Source organism: Daucus carota, chromosome 2 (genome assembly GCF_001625215.2).
Source record: "Daucus carota subsp. sativus chromosome 2, DH1 v3.0, whole genome shotgun sequence".
Classification (NCBI taxonomy): domain Eukaryota; kingdom Viridiplantae; phylum Streptophyta; class Magnoliopsida; order Apiales; family Apiaceae; genus Daucus; species Daucus carota.
The window spans coordinates 55,900,679-55,915,356 of NC_030382.2; the positions used below are offsets into that span (position 1 = coordinate 55,900,679).

The 14,678-nt window shown below is 33.2% G+C and overlaps 4 protein-coding genes across 8 annotated transcripts; 2 read left to right on the plus strand and 2 right to left on the minus strand.

Moving 5' to 3' along the window:
* Positions 1–1,488: 1,488 nt before the first annotated feature.
* LOC108206721 (probable calcium-binding protein CML11) lies at positions 1,489–2,767 on the plus strand. Its single transcript, XM_017377108.2, has 2 exons — positions 1,489–1,629; positions 1,756–2,767. The coding sequence occupies exon 2, from the start codon at positions 1,956–1,958 to the stop codon at positions 2,448–2,450; it is 495 nt and encodes a 164-aa protein (XP_017232597.1). The 5' UTR covers positions 1,489–1,629; positions 1,756–1,955; the 3' UTR covers positions 2,451–2,767.
* Positions 2,768–3,353: 586 nt separating this feature from the next.
* LOC108206791 (uncharacterized) lies at positions 3,354–6,370 on the minus strand. The gene is made up of 2 exons (XM_017377198.2): positions 6,069–6,370; positions 3,354–4,136 (listed from the first exon to the last, which is right to left on the minus strand). Exons 1-2 carry the CDS (start codon positions 6,197–6,199, stop codon positions 3,683–3,685), a joined length of 585 nt encoding a protein of 194 aa, XP_017232687.1. The 5' UTR covers positions 6,200–6,370; the 3' UTR covers positions 3,354–3,682.
* A 2,817-nt stretch (positions 6,371–9,187) lies between these two features.
* On the plus strand, positions 9,188–11,502 carry LOC108206770 (uncharacterized). Of its 4 annotated transcripts, none has more exons than XM_064088368.1 (4): positions 9,190–9,549; positions 9,628–9,672; positions 9,754–9,892; positions 11,082–11,502. In XM_064088368.1, exons 1-4 carry the CDS (start codon positions 9,282–9,284, stop codon positions 11,224–11,226), a joined length of 597 nt encoding a protein of 198 aa, XP_063944438.1. In that variant the 5' UTR covers positions 9,190–9,281; the 3' UTR covers positions 11,227–11,502. The 4 variants fall into 4 exon arrangements, with proteins under 4 accessions (XP_063944439.1, XP_063944438.1, XP_063944440.1 ...); XM_064088370.1 differs by having other exon boundaries at positions 9,192–9,549; positions 11,098–11,325; XM_017377172.2 differs by having other exon boundaries at positions 9,193–9,549; positions 11,111–11,502.
* Positions 11,503–11,815: 313 nt separating this feature from the next.
* LOC108205824 (binding partner of ACD11 1) lies at positions 11,816–14,306 on the minus strand. Of its 2 annotated transcripts, none has more exons than XM_064088371.1 (5): positions 13,928–14,306; positions 13,597–13,700; positions 13,433–13,511; positions 12,491–12,574; positions 11,816–12,400 (listed from the first exon to the last, which is right to left on the minus strand). In XM_064088371.1, the coding sequence occupies exons 1-5, from the start codon at positions 14,108–14,110 to the stop codon at positions 12,029–12,031; spliced, it is 822 nt and encodes a 273-aa protein (XP_063944441.1). In that variant the 5' UTR covers positions 14,111–14,306; the 3' UTR covers positions 11,816–12,028. The 2 variants fall into 2 exon arrangements, with proteins under 2 accessions (XP_063944441.1, XP_017231404.1); XM_017375915.2 differs by having other exon boundaries at positions 13,433–13,508; positions 13,928–14,267.
* Between the last annotated feature and the right edge of the window lie 372 nt (positions 14,307–14,678).

Genomic DNA, 14,678 nt, shown 5'->3' on the forward strand with positions numbered 1-14,678 from the left:
TTCTTGTTCTAGTTTTTTGAGAAAATATTCTTGCTCTAGTTAGTTGGGAGTTCCCCAACTAAGTCACAAGTGGAGCCAAGTTATATGTCACATCTATAAAATTGTCCGTCAAGCATATTATTATATTTGAAATTTTCTTAGGAATTTTGTGATTTTGAATCAATTTCATTGTGATAAATTGGGCCGAATATCATGCCAAATTGATGAGTTAAGGTAATTAGGAACTAATAATAAGCCTACCCCAAAAAATAAATAATTATATATGTCAGATACACAAAATAATTAAATAATTAAAATACAAAATGATAATTTTTTTTTCTAACGTAGGAACCTGCTGCCGCTATCTTTCGGATACGCACCCGAGCTCCGTAATTGGCGAATACTCCCTCCATCCCATTTTAAGTGTCCACTTTGCCAAAAAAAAATTCCCAAAATATGTGTCATACTCTTTAACCCATGCATTTTTTACTAGTTCCAATATGATATTAATTACAACCAACTAGTTCCAATATGAAGAACGGGTTGTCTATCCTGTGCCCTCAGGGCACAGGTTAAGCTGTCATTATTGTCCTCTTTTTCTGTCAACTGTTCTCTCTCTTCTCCTTTTCACGCGAAACAATTAACGTTTCATTAATTATTTTTTTTATTGTTGTACTTTCTTTTTTAACCACATATTTTACATATTATATTCAAAAAAATATAATTAATTAATTTTATGACAAATTGTATTAATTTTGTCCCACAAATAATAATGAGGCCCCCCTGCATATACACTAATTTTCTAATTAAAATAAGCCAATATGATATATAATAAAAAATAGTTAGAAGGTGATTTTAATTAATTAGAAAATTAGTGTATATGCAGGGGGCTCGTTGTTATTTATGATTAAAAGTTGCCATACAATTTGATAAGAAAATTTGTTTTATGTTGACATTTTTTTGAAATAAATTACATTTTATCATAAATATATAATTTTGAAAGATAAATCAAAAATAAATATATAATTAGTATTTAATAAAATTTTAACTTGTATATAATTTATGAATAATATTTTTTTGAATATAGTATGTAAAAAGAGTAAAATATGTGGTTAAAAAAGAAAGCAAACAATCAGAAAAACATAATTAATGAAGCGTTGTTTCACATAAAAAGGAGGAGAGAGAGAACAGTTGCTGCATAAAAAAAAAAGATAATGATGACAGTTTAACCTGTGCCCTTAGGGAACAACCCGTATGAAGAAAGGTCAAAAACATAGTAGAAGTAATGCTATAGGTAATTAATATTTATAAAAACCAAGACGAATAGGTGCGTGAAGATAATGGTAAAAACATTACATTAATTATTTCTTAAGATGTGTGAAATTTGCAAAGTGGACACTTAAAATGGGATGGAGGGAGTAATAAACAGATAATAAGCAATACTAATCACCAAAAACGAGTAAAACTAACAGACGTGGCAATCATAACGAACAGAGAAATAGGCATCAATTTACGAATAAATTACTATAGTTAGTTGGCGAATAGACAAGGAGTTGTAGACTACCACTAGTTGTTCTTCTGTCCAATTTCTCGATCCGAATAGTACGTCAACGTTAAGCTGCTAATTAGTAGGATCATCCTTTGAACCAGGTGCTCTACATTTCTACTTCCATCATTTGTTTTATTTGATTTGACGGGGCTACAAATCCATTAATACACTAAATAATATCCCCCCTGCTCTTAAATCATCAGCTCTTCATTCTTTTTTATCAATAGGCTTTGGAGATACAGAGGTGACGGAAAATCTTTTCCAGATATTATGGGACAAGAATTTCAATCGTACCATGCTGACACGGGAGTCTGGTGCACGTTTTTGTAGTATTTTTCGAGCCTGCTTCATTTAGTGGCATTTTAGAGCCTTACCTTGTGTTGTTTTGCGGGATTTTCAGTTGAGGGTGTTTTTGATTTTATATAGTATGGCCAGCGACAAGGAGACATTGAAATTGGATGATGATCAGATTACTGAGCTCCGCGAGATATTCAGGTCTTTTGACCGGAATAAGGATGGGAGCTTGACTCAACTTGAACTCGGCTCGTTGTTACGATCACTTGGATTGAAACCTAGTCCTGATCAGCTGGAGACGTTGATACAGAAAGCTGATACGAATAATAATGGCCTCATCGAGTTTTCGGAGTTTGTGGGATTGATTGCGCCGCAGCTTTTGCCTGAGAAATCTCCTTACACTGAGGATCAATTGAGGCAGTTGTTCAAGATGTTTGATCGAGATGGAAACGGGTTTATCACGGAGACTGAATTAGCCAATTCAATGGCGAAGCTTGGTCATCCATTAACGGCGGAGGAGCTGACGGAGATGATCAAAGAAGCTGATACTGATGGAGATGGAAGGATCAGTTTTCAGGAGTTCTCGCAAGCCATAACTTCGGCTGCTTTTGACAACTCTTGGATTTGAATGTGTTAAGCATTTTTGTGTTTCAGCCTTTCAGGTATGTAATTGTGATTTTCGGTAAAATGAAATCCTATCTCTACTGAGATCGTTTGGATGTATAGAATGATTTTTCCAACCAAAAAAACAGTCTTCTAGTATTCTAATTCCGAGTGGGATATTACTAGATACTTTTTGTTTGTTTTTGGATTGTAGCAATCTGAACTGAGTCGAGAGATTGTTCAGAATCAAGCTTGATGTGTTCTTGACACTGCAACATATTGTTTATGTATTGAATTCTATTAATTTCAGTATTCAAGAATGTTTGAAGTTTAAAATTTGAATTGAGCAATGTCCGTCACTGCCTTCATCTTAAAAAGATCACATGTGATAATAAATTCATCTAAGATCGTCATCCTAAAAAGATCACCTGTCATAACGAATCCATCTAAAATTGTCATCCTAAAAGATCATATGTTATAATGAATCCATCTAAATTACATTTGAAAACATCCAAAATTTCAAATTTTGGATTTCAAATGACATGATTTGATTGTATCATTTCAAATTCTCAACTATAATTGAATGTTCTGGATTTTCAAATGAAATTCAAATCTAATTTTGTTTGTGTATCCAAACATGTCATTTGATCAAATCCAAGATTTCAAATGAAATTCAAGTTCCCAAACTATAATAGAAAAGACTGCATAATGAGATAAGAAAAGTACAAACAGTTCCTGAACTAGACAGAACTATAATGAACTGAAAACATAAATGAGGAGATGCTGTCATGCTGGATGACGAAGCTCATACAAGGATGAAGAAGATACATACAAGACATGAAGCTGCTGCCATGGTGAATAAGATAACTAGATTACAAATAGTACAACCTCTCTATATGAAAATCTATGCAAATAATTCCCAGTTGGCTGCAAATGAAATTGTACAGACATTATTCTCATTATTCCGGGGTTCAGACTGCCAAGCAGAACATGTATGTGTCATGGCAGATACAAAGTTCTATAAATCTACCAGAAGATACATATAAAGCAATTCTGTTGGCTTACAAGTGTCAGTCAGTTAATATATCAAAGGTTGACTGTAAAATGGCCGTCAAGGGTGAAAGAAAATATAGAGGCACTACAGACAACGTATACTGACCATCACTGTTTAGCAGCTACTGCATTTGTCATGACACTTCCTTGTTAGCTAGAGTATTGCAATCCTACTCCAAAAAGGAAATAGAGGTATTACATTTCTTAATTGCGGACCAACCACTCCACTATGTCCTTCCTGACAACCCCCTCTGATCCAAAGCTTACATACTTTGATGTGAATACTTGAGGACCATAGATGGACATATTTCTGTACTGGTTGTTAATTCCTGGCATCATCATTGTAATAGGAGGAAAGCGGTTACGCCACATGGTTCTCGTGGAGCTAAATAGATGCTTACCCGACTCTCTAAACCCGTTCTTCAAACTACATATTGTGCGGAGTGCAGGACTAGGAGTCTTCTTGTGCAACACATTGGTTAATTGTTTTGTCACAATTGTATTATGCAGTAGCTGGGGACCACGAATCTCAGCTGATGGTTTTGCGTTGTCAAGCCATCGGAGGATCCAATTTCCTAAGTTCCGCCCAACTTCGATGTCTCTTTCTTGGATATGCTTGTGGATTCTTACTGCCATATCGAATACAGCCCGAGTTCGCCTGTAACGCAAAACAAACAAAAGCAATATACAGTGAAATCCTTGATGACCAAAGCAGCTAGAAGTGGCGGTAACTATTATAACTAGAAAAATACTTTTGTCTTGTCTTGAAAAGGAAAAAAAAAAAAAAGAGGCAAAGATACATGTAAGAACATATGCTGCGTGTTATCTGAAGCTTAGCCAAAAGTGTTTCATGGTAATGGTCAATAACAAAATTTTATTACTCAGACATCCTAGTGCCCTGTCTCTGTTCAGCTTCAAATCCACAACCTCTTAAGAATAAGAGAGGAGAGTATCAGCTAGGCTAAATGGCTAACTATTCTGTCAGCCAAATTGTACATACAAAAACAGTAAAAGAATTGCAAGACCATTTAGCAAAAAGAAAAACGAATTGCAAGACCAAGTAACTACAATCTTAATGCCTTTTACTATGGAAAATGTTTTTAAATATCTACGCACATATATGAAGGCATTATAATTAGATAGGCTGAACAATAGGCAAATATTAGGCATTTGAAAGTTGTCCTACAAAGCTAATGTTTTAGAATAAGACACAAGAACAAATAGAACAAGCCTAAAGTTCATATGTTAACCTTAATACAAGATATACGATAGAAGTGTGAAGTAATTAATATTTGACTCTAGTACCCATACGCAATAAAAAAATTATCAACTTTTCATTACAAAAATAAAAAAAATAACTGATTGTGGCCAAATTTTAATCAGAATATAGTTCTGCAATCATCTAGGTAACTACAGATAAATACATTAAATTTCCTTCACATTGGCATGGTTGCTGAAGGATATAGAAAGTGGTCCCTACATGACTTTAATCACTATTAGAAGTATTATAGATGCTGAAGATATGCAACGGATGCTTTATTCCAGGGTGGCACGATGAATGAGAGGTAAAAGTAAAAAATTTTAGGAGCAGTCGGCCAATCCAGTATAGCAAGGACCTGAAAGCTAACTATCATAATGCACTAAATGAAGCTACTGCATACAGGGGTAGGAGGGAAACCAGAAAGCCATCTGTAAAATGGGGTGTCGGACAGTAGGTCTGAATTGGTGGGCAAACATCATTTGTATTACATTCGGAGAAGGAGCGTGATTGGATATGCGCAAATGAGTGGTGTTCAAAATGATTTGCATAAATGCTTCTGTGATGCTTCTCCAAGATTTAAACAGATCACACTCCGTTGTTCATACATTAATATAGATCATTAGAAACTTTCAAAACGCAAGAGTATATCTGCAAAAATACATAATTTGGTTGAAACTATAAAAATATTAATGTCATAATCATGCAACTGATGTCAGGCTTGCAATGCTCTAACACTACAAAACCCAAGAGTATTTTCTTCTCTATGTGAAAATTTCTTTTTATTACCCATATATCACCACACAATTTAAACAAAACCCTTATATTTCAGTATGCTCAACTCAAAAAAAGGATAAGTACATGAGTTTTCAGCATGCCAAAAGGGGTCCACCATGACATAAAATGCAACATTTGAGCTCCCTAGAAAAAACTGAAATTCCACAATAATTATATTCAAACGCCAACCCAGCAACATCACAAATCAATCTATTAGATCATGAATGATGCCACTGTCAAAATCAAAGTTTGATATTCCCATTAAAGCTTCCGCTTATTGTTTATCACAAGTCACAACAAATCCAATGCCAACATTGATAATCACGACTTAACATACTCGCGGAAATCACCCCAAATTCATATCATCATCCAAAAACCTTCTACATTTTATCGCAAAACTAATAATCATCTAATCAAACCTAAACAAATTACCAATTTCACCAAGCATTAAAAAACACAGCACAATATACAGGCTCAATTAAACAGAGAGAGAGAGAGAGAGGGAGAGCATAGTAAACTATCAACACTCTTCAATAAATCAGAGAGAGGGGAGACCTGTAAACAAATTGACGGGTCCTGGGGTGTTCGAGAGGAATGAGCCGACCCTGAATCTTGAGGGCGAGCTTATAAGTTGGTTTTAGGCCCAAAAAATAAGCAGTTGCTAATGCTATTTCCCACAGCACCATTGTAATAATCAATCAATCCTCAACAAGTTTCAATCTTGAATCTTGCTTTCAATTTCGATTTTTAATCTTGGATTTCTAGGAATTAGTGGGTGCTTTTGAGGAGTGTGTGATTTGAAAAATCAATATTTAATGGTCCGATTTGTAGGTCACTGCTTTGGTCACAAGCTATTCATCTTGTCAAACAAGTTATCGTGGAACTATTTATTTGCGTTTTCTTTCTTGGGCTTGTCGGCCCAGCCTCTTCTTCCGGCACAATAAGCCCATTGCAATGAACAGTTTGCTTTGTTTTTGAAAGCCCGTTTAGTTTGCAATTCTCTAACTGCATTTTGCGTCTTTAAAACAAACAAAAAAAACTCTTTGGTTATTAATTTTTGAGTTGATATCCCCTCCGCTAATTTATTTAGACTAGCCTTTAACCCGTGCGAAGCACGAACGAGTATATAATTCGTAATTTATTATTTATAATTTAAATATTAACATCATTTTATTAGTAATATATATATATATGTTTGTGTGTGTCAGGATTTTAGTACATTTAATCCGAATTTAGTACACATAGATTTAAAAATAAAAAATATCACAAAAATTAAATCTTTTCCAAACATAGCCGATCGTGTAATAATACCTTTGAAAGATTCGGTGATCTAATCAATCGAATTTCAACGTAATTTTGTAATCTTGGTTTGTTTGACAACAATAACTTTTAGATTAGAATTAGAAAGAGTTATGTAATGATTCGTGTTTATATTGAAATATAACACGTTAAAGTTAAAAAAGAGTTATATGAACGGTCTTGTTAAAAAAAGATATTCAAAATTGTATATTTATAATTTTATTTATAACATTATTATAATTTTTTAATGAAATATTATATGATAATGAATTGTTATGAGTGTTTTTAGTATTTGAAACTGTTTAACAATATAATACTAATAGACTCCACATTTGTAGACTTGTAGTACCAAAAGGAGAGTACCAAACCAAAAAATATAACTATAACCTTGAACTACAAATTATACCCATGTTGGCTTATTATAGTATAGTATAGATGTCTCATCATTTTTATACATTTTCAAAATATTCACTTTTTATAATACAGCACATTATTATCCTTATCATATTCTTCCGCTATCTCCATTCTATAATAATAAAAACATAAATCTCAAATCTATTATTAAAAATAAATGGGAGTATGAGTTTAAGTTTTAAATAATTTTTTCTAATTAGAGTTGAGTTTATGATAATTTAAAATGAAAATATACGAAGTATATGAGTAACAAATTATACCGTGTTAGAATCGGGAAAATTTGACTAAATTTTAACATGTCAAACTCAAATAAAAAGACTTGGATCGTAATTTGTGTTTGGTTAATTTCCCTTTTCATTATTTTTCTTGCATAACGTTCACAGAAGAAATTAAGAAAATTTGTAAGGATAACTGTATTTTTAAATTTATTTTTATAATTAAAGTTATACATGAGGTTGCAATATTGTTGAACATGGTTATTTTTCACGTTATTATAAAAGCAGCAATTGAGACCGCATATATGATTGTACCGTATTTTTGAAAATAAATTTTGCAACTTAAATATTTTTGAAAAAAAATATCATCTACTATATTATATTAAAGTGGGGGTTAAGTAAAATAAATTTACAATGATCAGGTTTCTAGCTTTTATAGATTAATTCACTCTATTATCATTTTTACTTTTGAGTCATTTACAATCAATATAGTATTTTAATTCATAATTTATTACCCAGTTAATATTTTTTTATGACCATCGCGGCAAGGCTCAGCATAATAGTGCAAGTTATAATATATATTTTTGTACTAATGTTATTACAGTTTAGCATATTTTCAATGGGGGCAAAAACAAGAGTTGCAGAAAGTGCCTCAACATATAACAAAAGGTGCCTAAAATATAAAAATAACATGCAAAACTCCTGAACAAGTGACAAATGTGGAAAACACCTTAAAAATAATAAAAACTTGTCGGTGAAGTTTCTTTGAACTTCGCTTTCAACTGATTTATATAGTTTTGTTTTTCAGTGAAAAAGCTAGAGTGAATAAAAAAATGAATGACTCGGTCCTCGCCCGAATAAATAAATACCTACCGGACATTAAATAAGAATTATTTTATTAATGGTGTGCTGGACCCGTGAATAATTGTATTATAATACACAGATAAAAATATAGTTGGTACAAATTTAAAAATAGCGTCACAGACTCACAAATAAACATTCAAGAGATATTTTGGCTTCAACGCAGCAAACAGTAGTGACTGGACAATGATTAATTTGCTAAGAAGCAATTGGATAAGAATAATTAGAGATCAACACATGTCCTTGTTATGTGCTCTGCTAACTGATTGAGAGAACAATCAGGTACAGTTTAGATTAAGGGCCCTAACCTAATCAATCAACAATAAAAAAGAAAAAAGAATCAATTGAAATTAGTATACAGGGAGTATTTAAAGATTCTGAATTTCATAAATTTGGAATTTATATAAATACTCCTTCCGTCCCACCTAATTTTTTATATTGGGTTGGGCACAGAAATTAAGAAATATGTATAAAGTAGTAAAAAAAAGAAAGAAAAATCCATCCAAAAAATAAAATATCTATAAAAATAAAAAAGTTTTTTTTGAGACGTCCATTCCAAAATAATAGTCGCTTTGACTTTTTGCACGTATTTTGAGGTGCATAAAAAACATATTTCTAAATATTATTTTTCAAATTTTTTTTTTTTAATAAAAATAGGGATGTTAAACTTTTATTCAGAAAAAGAAAAATTCAAAAATAATGTATAGAAGCATGTTTTTTTCCACCTTAAATTACGTGCACAAAATCAAAACGACTATTATTTTGAAATGGAGGGAGTAGTACTAAAAACTTAGAAGGAGTTAAGGGCTGATCTGGAGAAATAGAAAATAAAATCAACACAGACACGAGAGCCCACCACTTCCCTTCTAAAAGAGATGCTTACGATACCCATAGTATAAACTATAAACCCTTCCTTAGTTCCTTCAATCACGCGCTTACACAGTTACGCACCTCTCTCTCCATCTCTCTCATTCGAAAAATGCACCGACAATCGCTAGGCTCACCAAACTCAAAGCTCCACACTAATGGAGTCCTCATCGCACCTAATGATATAATCGAACTCACCGCAGATGACCTCAAAACAAAGCACCAGCTATCTTCTCAGCTCGTCGCCGGTGACGACGACGAAGAGCTCCGCAAGTCACAGAAGCCACAGAAATCACCTGAAAAGCTTATCCATATCATCCCGATGCTCATCATCTTCTGCTTCCTCATCCTCTATCTTACTTCTCACGATCCTTCTCAAGGTACACAAACACATGACTTCTCAATTTCCGATAATTTCGCGAATTTGTTTCCATAACTATTTTCGATCATTTATTTAGGTGTTAATAATTTGAAAGGCTTCAAACGGAATTCAAAGCCCGTAGGTAAGTTCAAATGCGGAGTGTATTTATTTACTTTTTTACTTTTTTATGTTAGCGTGAATATTTTATGTGTTGCGTCTGTAGAAATATCGTCGGAGATTGATGATTTGAGAGGAGTGTCGGCGATTGAGAAAAGCGGCGTTTTGGCGGTTCGGAGCTTGCAGGAGGAGGAGATTTATGAGATGAAACGCAGCCGAATTAATCGGAAACTCGGTGATTTCTAGTCAGTATTTTCTGCGTCTACGTCATTCATCTCTATCCGCAATTTCATCAGTATATTTTTAATTTCAGTTCGTTAGGATCATAATATTTTAGTTGGATTAATTTAATTCATATTTTTCATATATTTTATAAAATCATATATATTATATTAAATTTCAAATTTAACTAGAACCATAGGCTTGGGATAATAAACTGGAATAATGAAGATATATTGTATACTCCTTAACTTTTTAATACTTGTTATAATTATGAATGTAAAGTTGTTGTTTTTGAAAATTTTTAGTAAAATTTATTATCAATATTTTGGTACATGGATAAAATTTCCACTTTTATTCGAACAGCTCCAGAAATTTTTAGTAAAATTCCATGTCGTTGCCATTTCTAACGCAAGAATGCACCGAAGTTTAACCATGTTTACTCCGAATTACTAAGGTACCGTTTGGGGTTGCTGTTGCAGACAGCAACAGCAGCTTTTTGCTGAAAAGCAGGTGAAAAACTGTTTGGTAAATCTAAAAGCAGCTTTTCCGAACAGCAGTTTTTAGCTGAAAAGCTGCTGTTGGAGAAAGCAGGTCCTCCCATGCTTTTGGAAAAAGCTGTTTTTCAGCTTTTGCAGAAAGCTGTTACAGATTTCATTATCAAATCTCATCAAAAACATTATTTTTTTAATATTATAACTCAAAATAAGCAAATATCAAAAAATTACCAAACAGTTATCTGATTTCAACAACAGCACTTATTTTACCAGCACTTTTTCTGACAGCACAGCAATTTTTAACAGCACTCCCAAACAGACCCTAAAACGTGTTAAGCACTTAAAGTATTTTCATACTGGATACTCCCTGTAATTATGAATTTTAATCACCGACTAAATTTTGATGAAATTTAAAAAATACATTTACGAAAAATTCAATAATATAAAAACTTACGATTTTTCTAGTGTGTGCTTATGGGCACACACTAAGCACCAAATTCTATAAGTTTGGTAGATTTTTATTGGCTCCTACTTCTTTATAATGATGGACTCCCCTGCAACTTCACCACACCAATAAAAATCCACCAAACTTATTGATTTTGGTGCTTAGTTTGAGCACACACTATACAAACCCAAAAAATTATATTCTATTCTAAAACATTGGACAAATATTTTAAAGCTAAGTAGTAATAAATTGATAAATAACATTTTGTTATAGTTGTTTAATTTTAAAGGATGAATTTGTAGAAGAGGCCGAGAGGGTGGAGAAGCGCCGGATTTCATTAGATGTGGCATTGATGATTGGAGTCCAGCTGTGTACTATCCGACCGTTACTGCCACCCAGACTGCCAGCTGTAAATTAGTGGTGCAGAATTCAACTGTCCTCTTCCCTTTGACCAAGTGTAGTCAGTAATTAAATATCGTATGGTATTGGTGTTTATATAAGTTCATATGGTATGAAATTGCTGCATTCATCTTGTTCCATATGTGGTTCCCTGGTTAGTGGTTCCTCCAGTTCTGTTGGTTAATACTTGTTTGCATCTATCGAAAAGTTGTCACCGGACCAGAGATAACAGTCCAGAGTTCTAGTCTTCTGAGTATTTAGGGATTGTTTGGGTTAATTTAAATTATTATTATTATTTTATTATTTAAATAAAAGAATGGATTATAATTATCAAGTAAAGTTAACTATGTTTTATCAAAAAAAAAAAAAGTAAAGTAAACTATGTGTAAATTATTAATTAGTTTATATGTTTGGACAAATTTCCCGGTAAGTCAATTGAATTATAAGTGAATATAATTTTTGGTAATTTAATTTATAAATTAATATTTTTTCGAAAAACCCAAATTATTAAATAATACAAGATACTTTATCGACAATATATGAGATTTGTACAAAATACAGGTATGAAATATATTGAAAAGGAATATTTTGGGTGGTAAAAAATGATGTTATAAAAAGTTGCAAGATTAATAACTAATGTTAGAAAAAGTTGCAAGACAAATGGGCTAGCAGGAGATTTTACTGGTGACAAAGGAGATTTTACAATAGAGCTAACATAACTAATGTAGTGCCTATCAATGAAATCAACCTGAGCATAGATAGAAAATGCTTGATTCTATATGAGCCTACGCATGGGTTAGATGCATAAGTTTTACAGAGCACTACATAGTTTTCCTTCCCTGATCCTCTTCAGCAGTCCTTTTTCTTCTCTGTTCCTCTTCCGCAATTGCCACCTTCTCCTTAGCATGTTGGCTAACCTCTGCAGCAGCCTTGGCAATTGAATCAAATGTGACCGTCACCCATGAAGCCCCTATGGATACATACTCGCTACCAAATACAGCAGATTTGGCAACTGCTGATTTAACTTTCTGGGAGACTTGAAGGTTTTGATCCACTTGTTGAACTTTGTCAGAAGTTCCAACAGCTACTGCTTTACCTAGAACATAACCCTTTTCAACCATGCTACTAAATACATTTTTGGTTTTGGTGAGATAAGAGTCAGCTCCATATGTTGCAGCTCTGTCTTCTGTGGCCTGAAAACATCTCGCATAATGTTATCCATTCACAACATCTAAATTGGGATGTTATAGGTTAAAAATGCACATGGAAATACAAATCCTTACCAGATGTGGAAATGAAGCAGTGTTCTGAATCTCCCGACTGGGAGCCAGAGTGATAATTACAGTCAGGTCAAGTAGCTTTGTGCCCTGTAAACTTTAAATGTGTCAAGCTGCAAGTCTAGAGGAATTACAAAAAAGTACAGTAAATCTATAGAAAGTGACAATTTGTTTGTGTAGGCTAGTACATCTTCTATCAGGCATGTTTTGATAACAGCTAGTCCATCGAAACTGTTATAATGTGAACAAAGTTACCTTAAAGGACTACTGTTTACCCATTTTAGTACAATTCCTAAGGAAAATGCATCTTAAAAAAGGTTTTAATAAATAAGAAGAGAAGCCAATGTTTGCAACAAAAGTTAGTTCAACATATTTATGGCACCCAATGGGTTAGTCCTCTGCAATGGCTGCTCTACATCAAAACTGTTTTCAGAGGCGAACATGGCATCTAATGAATTAGTCCTCTGCAATGGCTGCTTGGTTCTAGACTTCTAGCTATAAAATCCCCACAGTTTAAGACAGCTTTTGCTCCCCAAAATTTTAATCAGTGATATTGCAAGGGTACCCAAGTACGACATGCTAATTACTTTGTCATGGTATCTTACTAAGTGCTCCTCTCAATTAGCTTGTGTGTATTGAATGAACAGATGTGATATTGGGTTAATACTAGTATTGATAACAATTGTGCTGAATTGATATCATAGGCAAGGATAGCCACACTATAGAAACATATTGTGAAGAATAATAGAATTAAACTAGATGACTAATTCTCTGTCAGGATTTAAAAAGCGTTTGTTTATCTTTAATATGCCGAACCTAATTAGGATATGCAAAACTATAAATAACAGATAATCTCTCTTAAACGGTGTTGAGTTATTAACGCATGCCAAAAAGGTACCACAGAAACAAAACTAAACCAAACTTAAAAGCAGTGATAAGTTCAGTTACCGAAAGCATAATGGCACAGTCTGCTCCAAGTGAGTGTTTAAAGGTCACGAAAGCTATCTGAGACTGCTCAGACAGACTGCTAAGAAATACAGTATAACACGCATTATCACAAGGAAGAGAGAAAATTTATGCTTCAACAGAAGTCCGTTTCACAGTGTACTAACCTTTGCATCTCCACAGACTCAACTTCACCACAAGAGGAAAAGAACAATGTGATGGATCTTGTTGAGGCCCATAAGGAAAGATTACTGACTTGAACAATTCTGATCTGAACACAAGAATTTGTTCTCTGATTGAGGCACTACTATAAATTGCTTGGTATCTTTAAAATGTAAACATGCAAAACATTTTCTTTCCCATAACACACACACACGGGTCTCCTAAACATTTTCTCTATTGTTCATTCATCCTATAGTCTAAAAATTACAAATATTTTGTAATTAATAAATATCAAAAAAAAATTGTGTATAATATAACTAGAAGAATTTGTTGAACCTGGTTTTGTTGAGTTTCTTCTGAGTTTGCAACAGGCGGGTCTTGAATCGGTGGATACCCAGAGAACTGCTCCATAGTCTGGATTATTGGATCATTGTGAGCTACGGCTGTGCTTGCATGCAGGGCCAAACTGAAGATGGAATACAGAAGTACAAGGAGCCTGAGAGAGAATCTCAAAGCCATCTCGACAAGTGTGGGTGATTGTCTGGATCTGGTGAACGGGAAAGTAGACTTTTCTTTGTAATTCTAGCAGTATAAATATCAAGGTAATTCTATACTTCTCATTCTCACGGTGATTCCAAAGCAGAGAGTATAGAACTTATATTTTAATCAAGTAACTGGCGGTTCAGGTCTCATGGGTATCTCAAGGAAAATTTTCTGTACGAGTACCGAGGCCCGAGGGTGAGACTGAAATTTTAGAAAAAGTGCCGCTACAACTGTTTCATATTCAAAGAATTGTGAAAAAATTGTTAAATAAAAGTAGACATAATTATCTAACAATAGTTAAGTTTAATATATTATTATTATACATAATATATATATAATTAAATTTATAAAATTAAATTTTATTACATCTGATTTTTTATCCGAGAACTAAAAAGATGTATTCCCAGTTAACCCGGTACTAATTTTTCAGTAGGGTCACAAGTCAAACCAAGTCCACATTTTTAGAACACTGAAATTTACCAAACAGTAAATAGTTAAAAAAGGGGGTTAAATCTTAAATATGAAAGCTGCTACTTCTCGAATG

Bases quoted from the DNA above. Each gene is read 5' to 3' on its own strand.
- LOC108206721 (XM_017377108.2), top strand. From the start codon at position 1,956: ATGGCCAGCGACAAGGAGACATTGAAATTGGATGATGATCAGATTACT.
- LOC108206791 (XM_017377198.2), bottom strand. From the start codon at position 6,199: ATGGTGCTGTGGGAAATAGCATTAGCAACTGCTTATTTTTTGGGCCTA. The intron at 4,137-6,068 runs GTCTCCCCTCTC...TTTGCGTTACAG, and splicing joins ACCCGTCAATTTGTTTACAG to GCGAACTCGGGCTGTATTCG.
- LOC108206770 (XM_064088368.1), top strand. From the start codon at position 9,282: ATGCACCGACAATCGCTAGGCTCACCAAACTCAAAGCTCCACACTAAT. The intron at 9,550-9,627 runs GTACACAAACAC...TCATTTATTTAG, and splicing joins TTCTCACGATCCTTCTCAAG to GTGTTAATAATTTGAAAGGC. The intron at 9,893-11,081 runs GTCAGTATTTTC...ATTTTGTTATAG, and splicing joins CGGAAACTCGGTGATTTCTA to TTGTTTAATTTTAAAGGATG.
- LOC108205824 (XM_064088371.1), bottom strand. From the start codon at position 14,110: ATGGCTTTGAGATTCTCTCTCAGGCTCCTTGTACTTCTGTATTCCATC. The intron at 13,512-13,596 runs GTTAGTACACTG...TGTATTTCTTAG, and splicing joins GAGTCTGTGGAGATGCAAAG to CAGTCTGTCTGAGCAGTCTC. The intron at 12,575-13,432 runs GTAACTGAACTT...TAAAGTTTACAG, and splicing joins ACTGTGCCATTATGCTTTCG to GGCACAAAGCTACTTGACCT.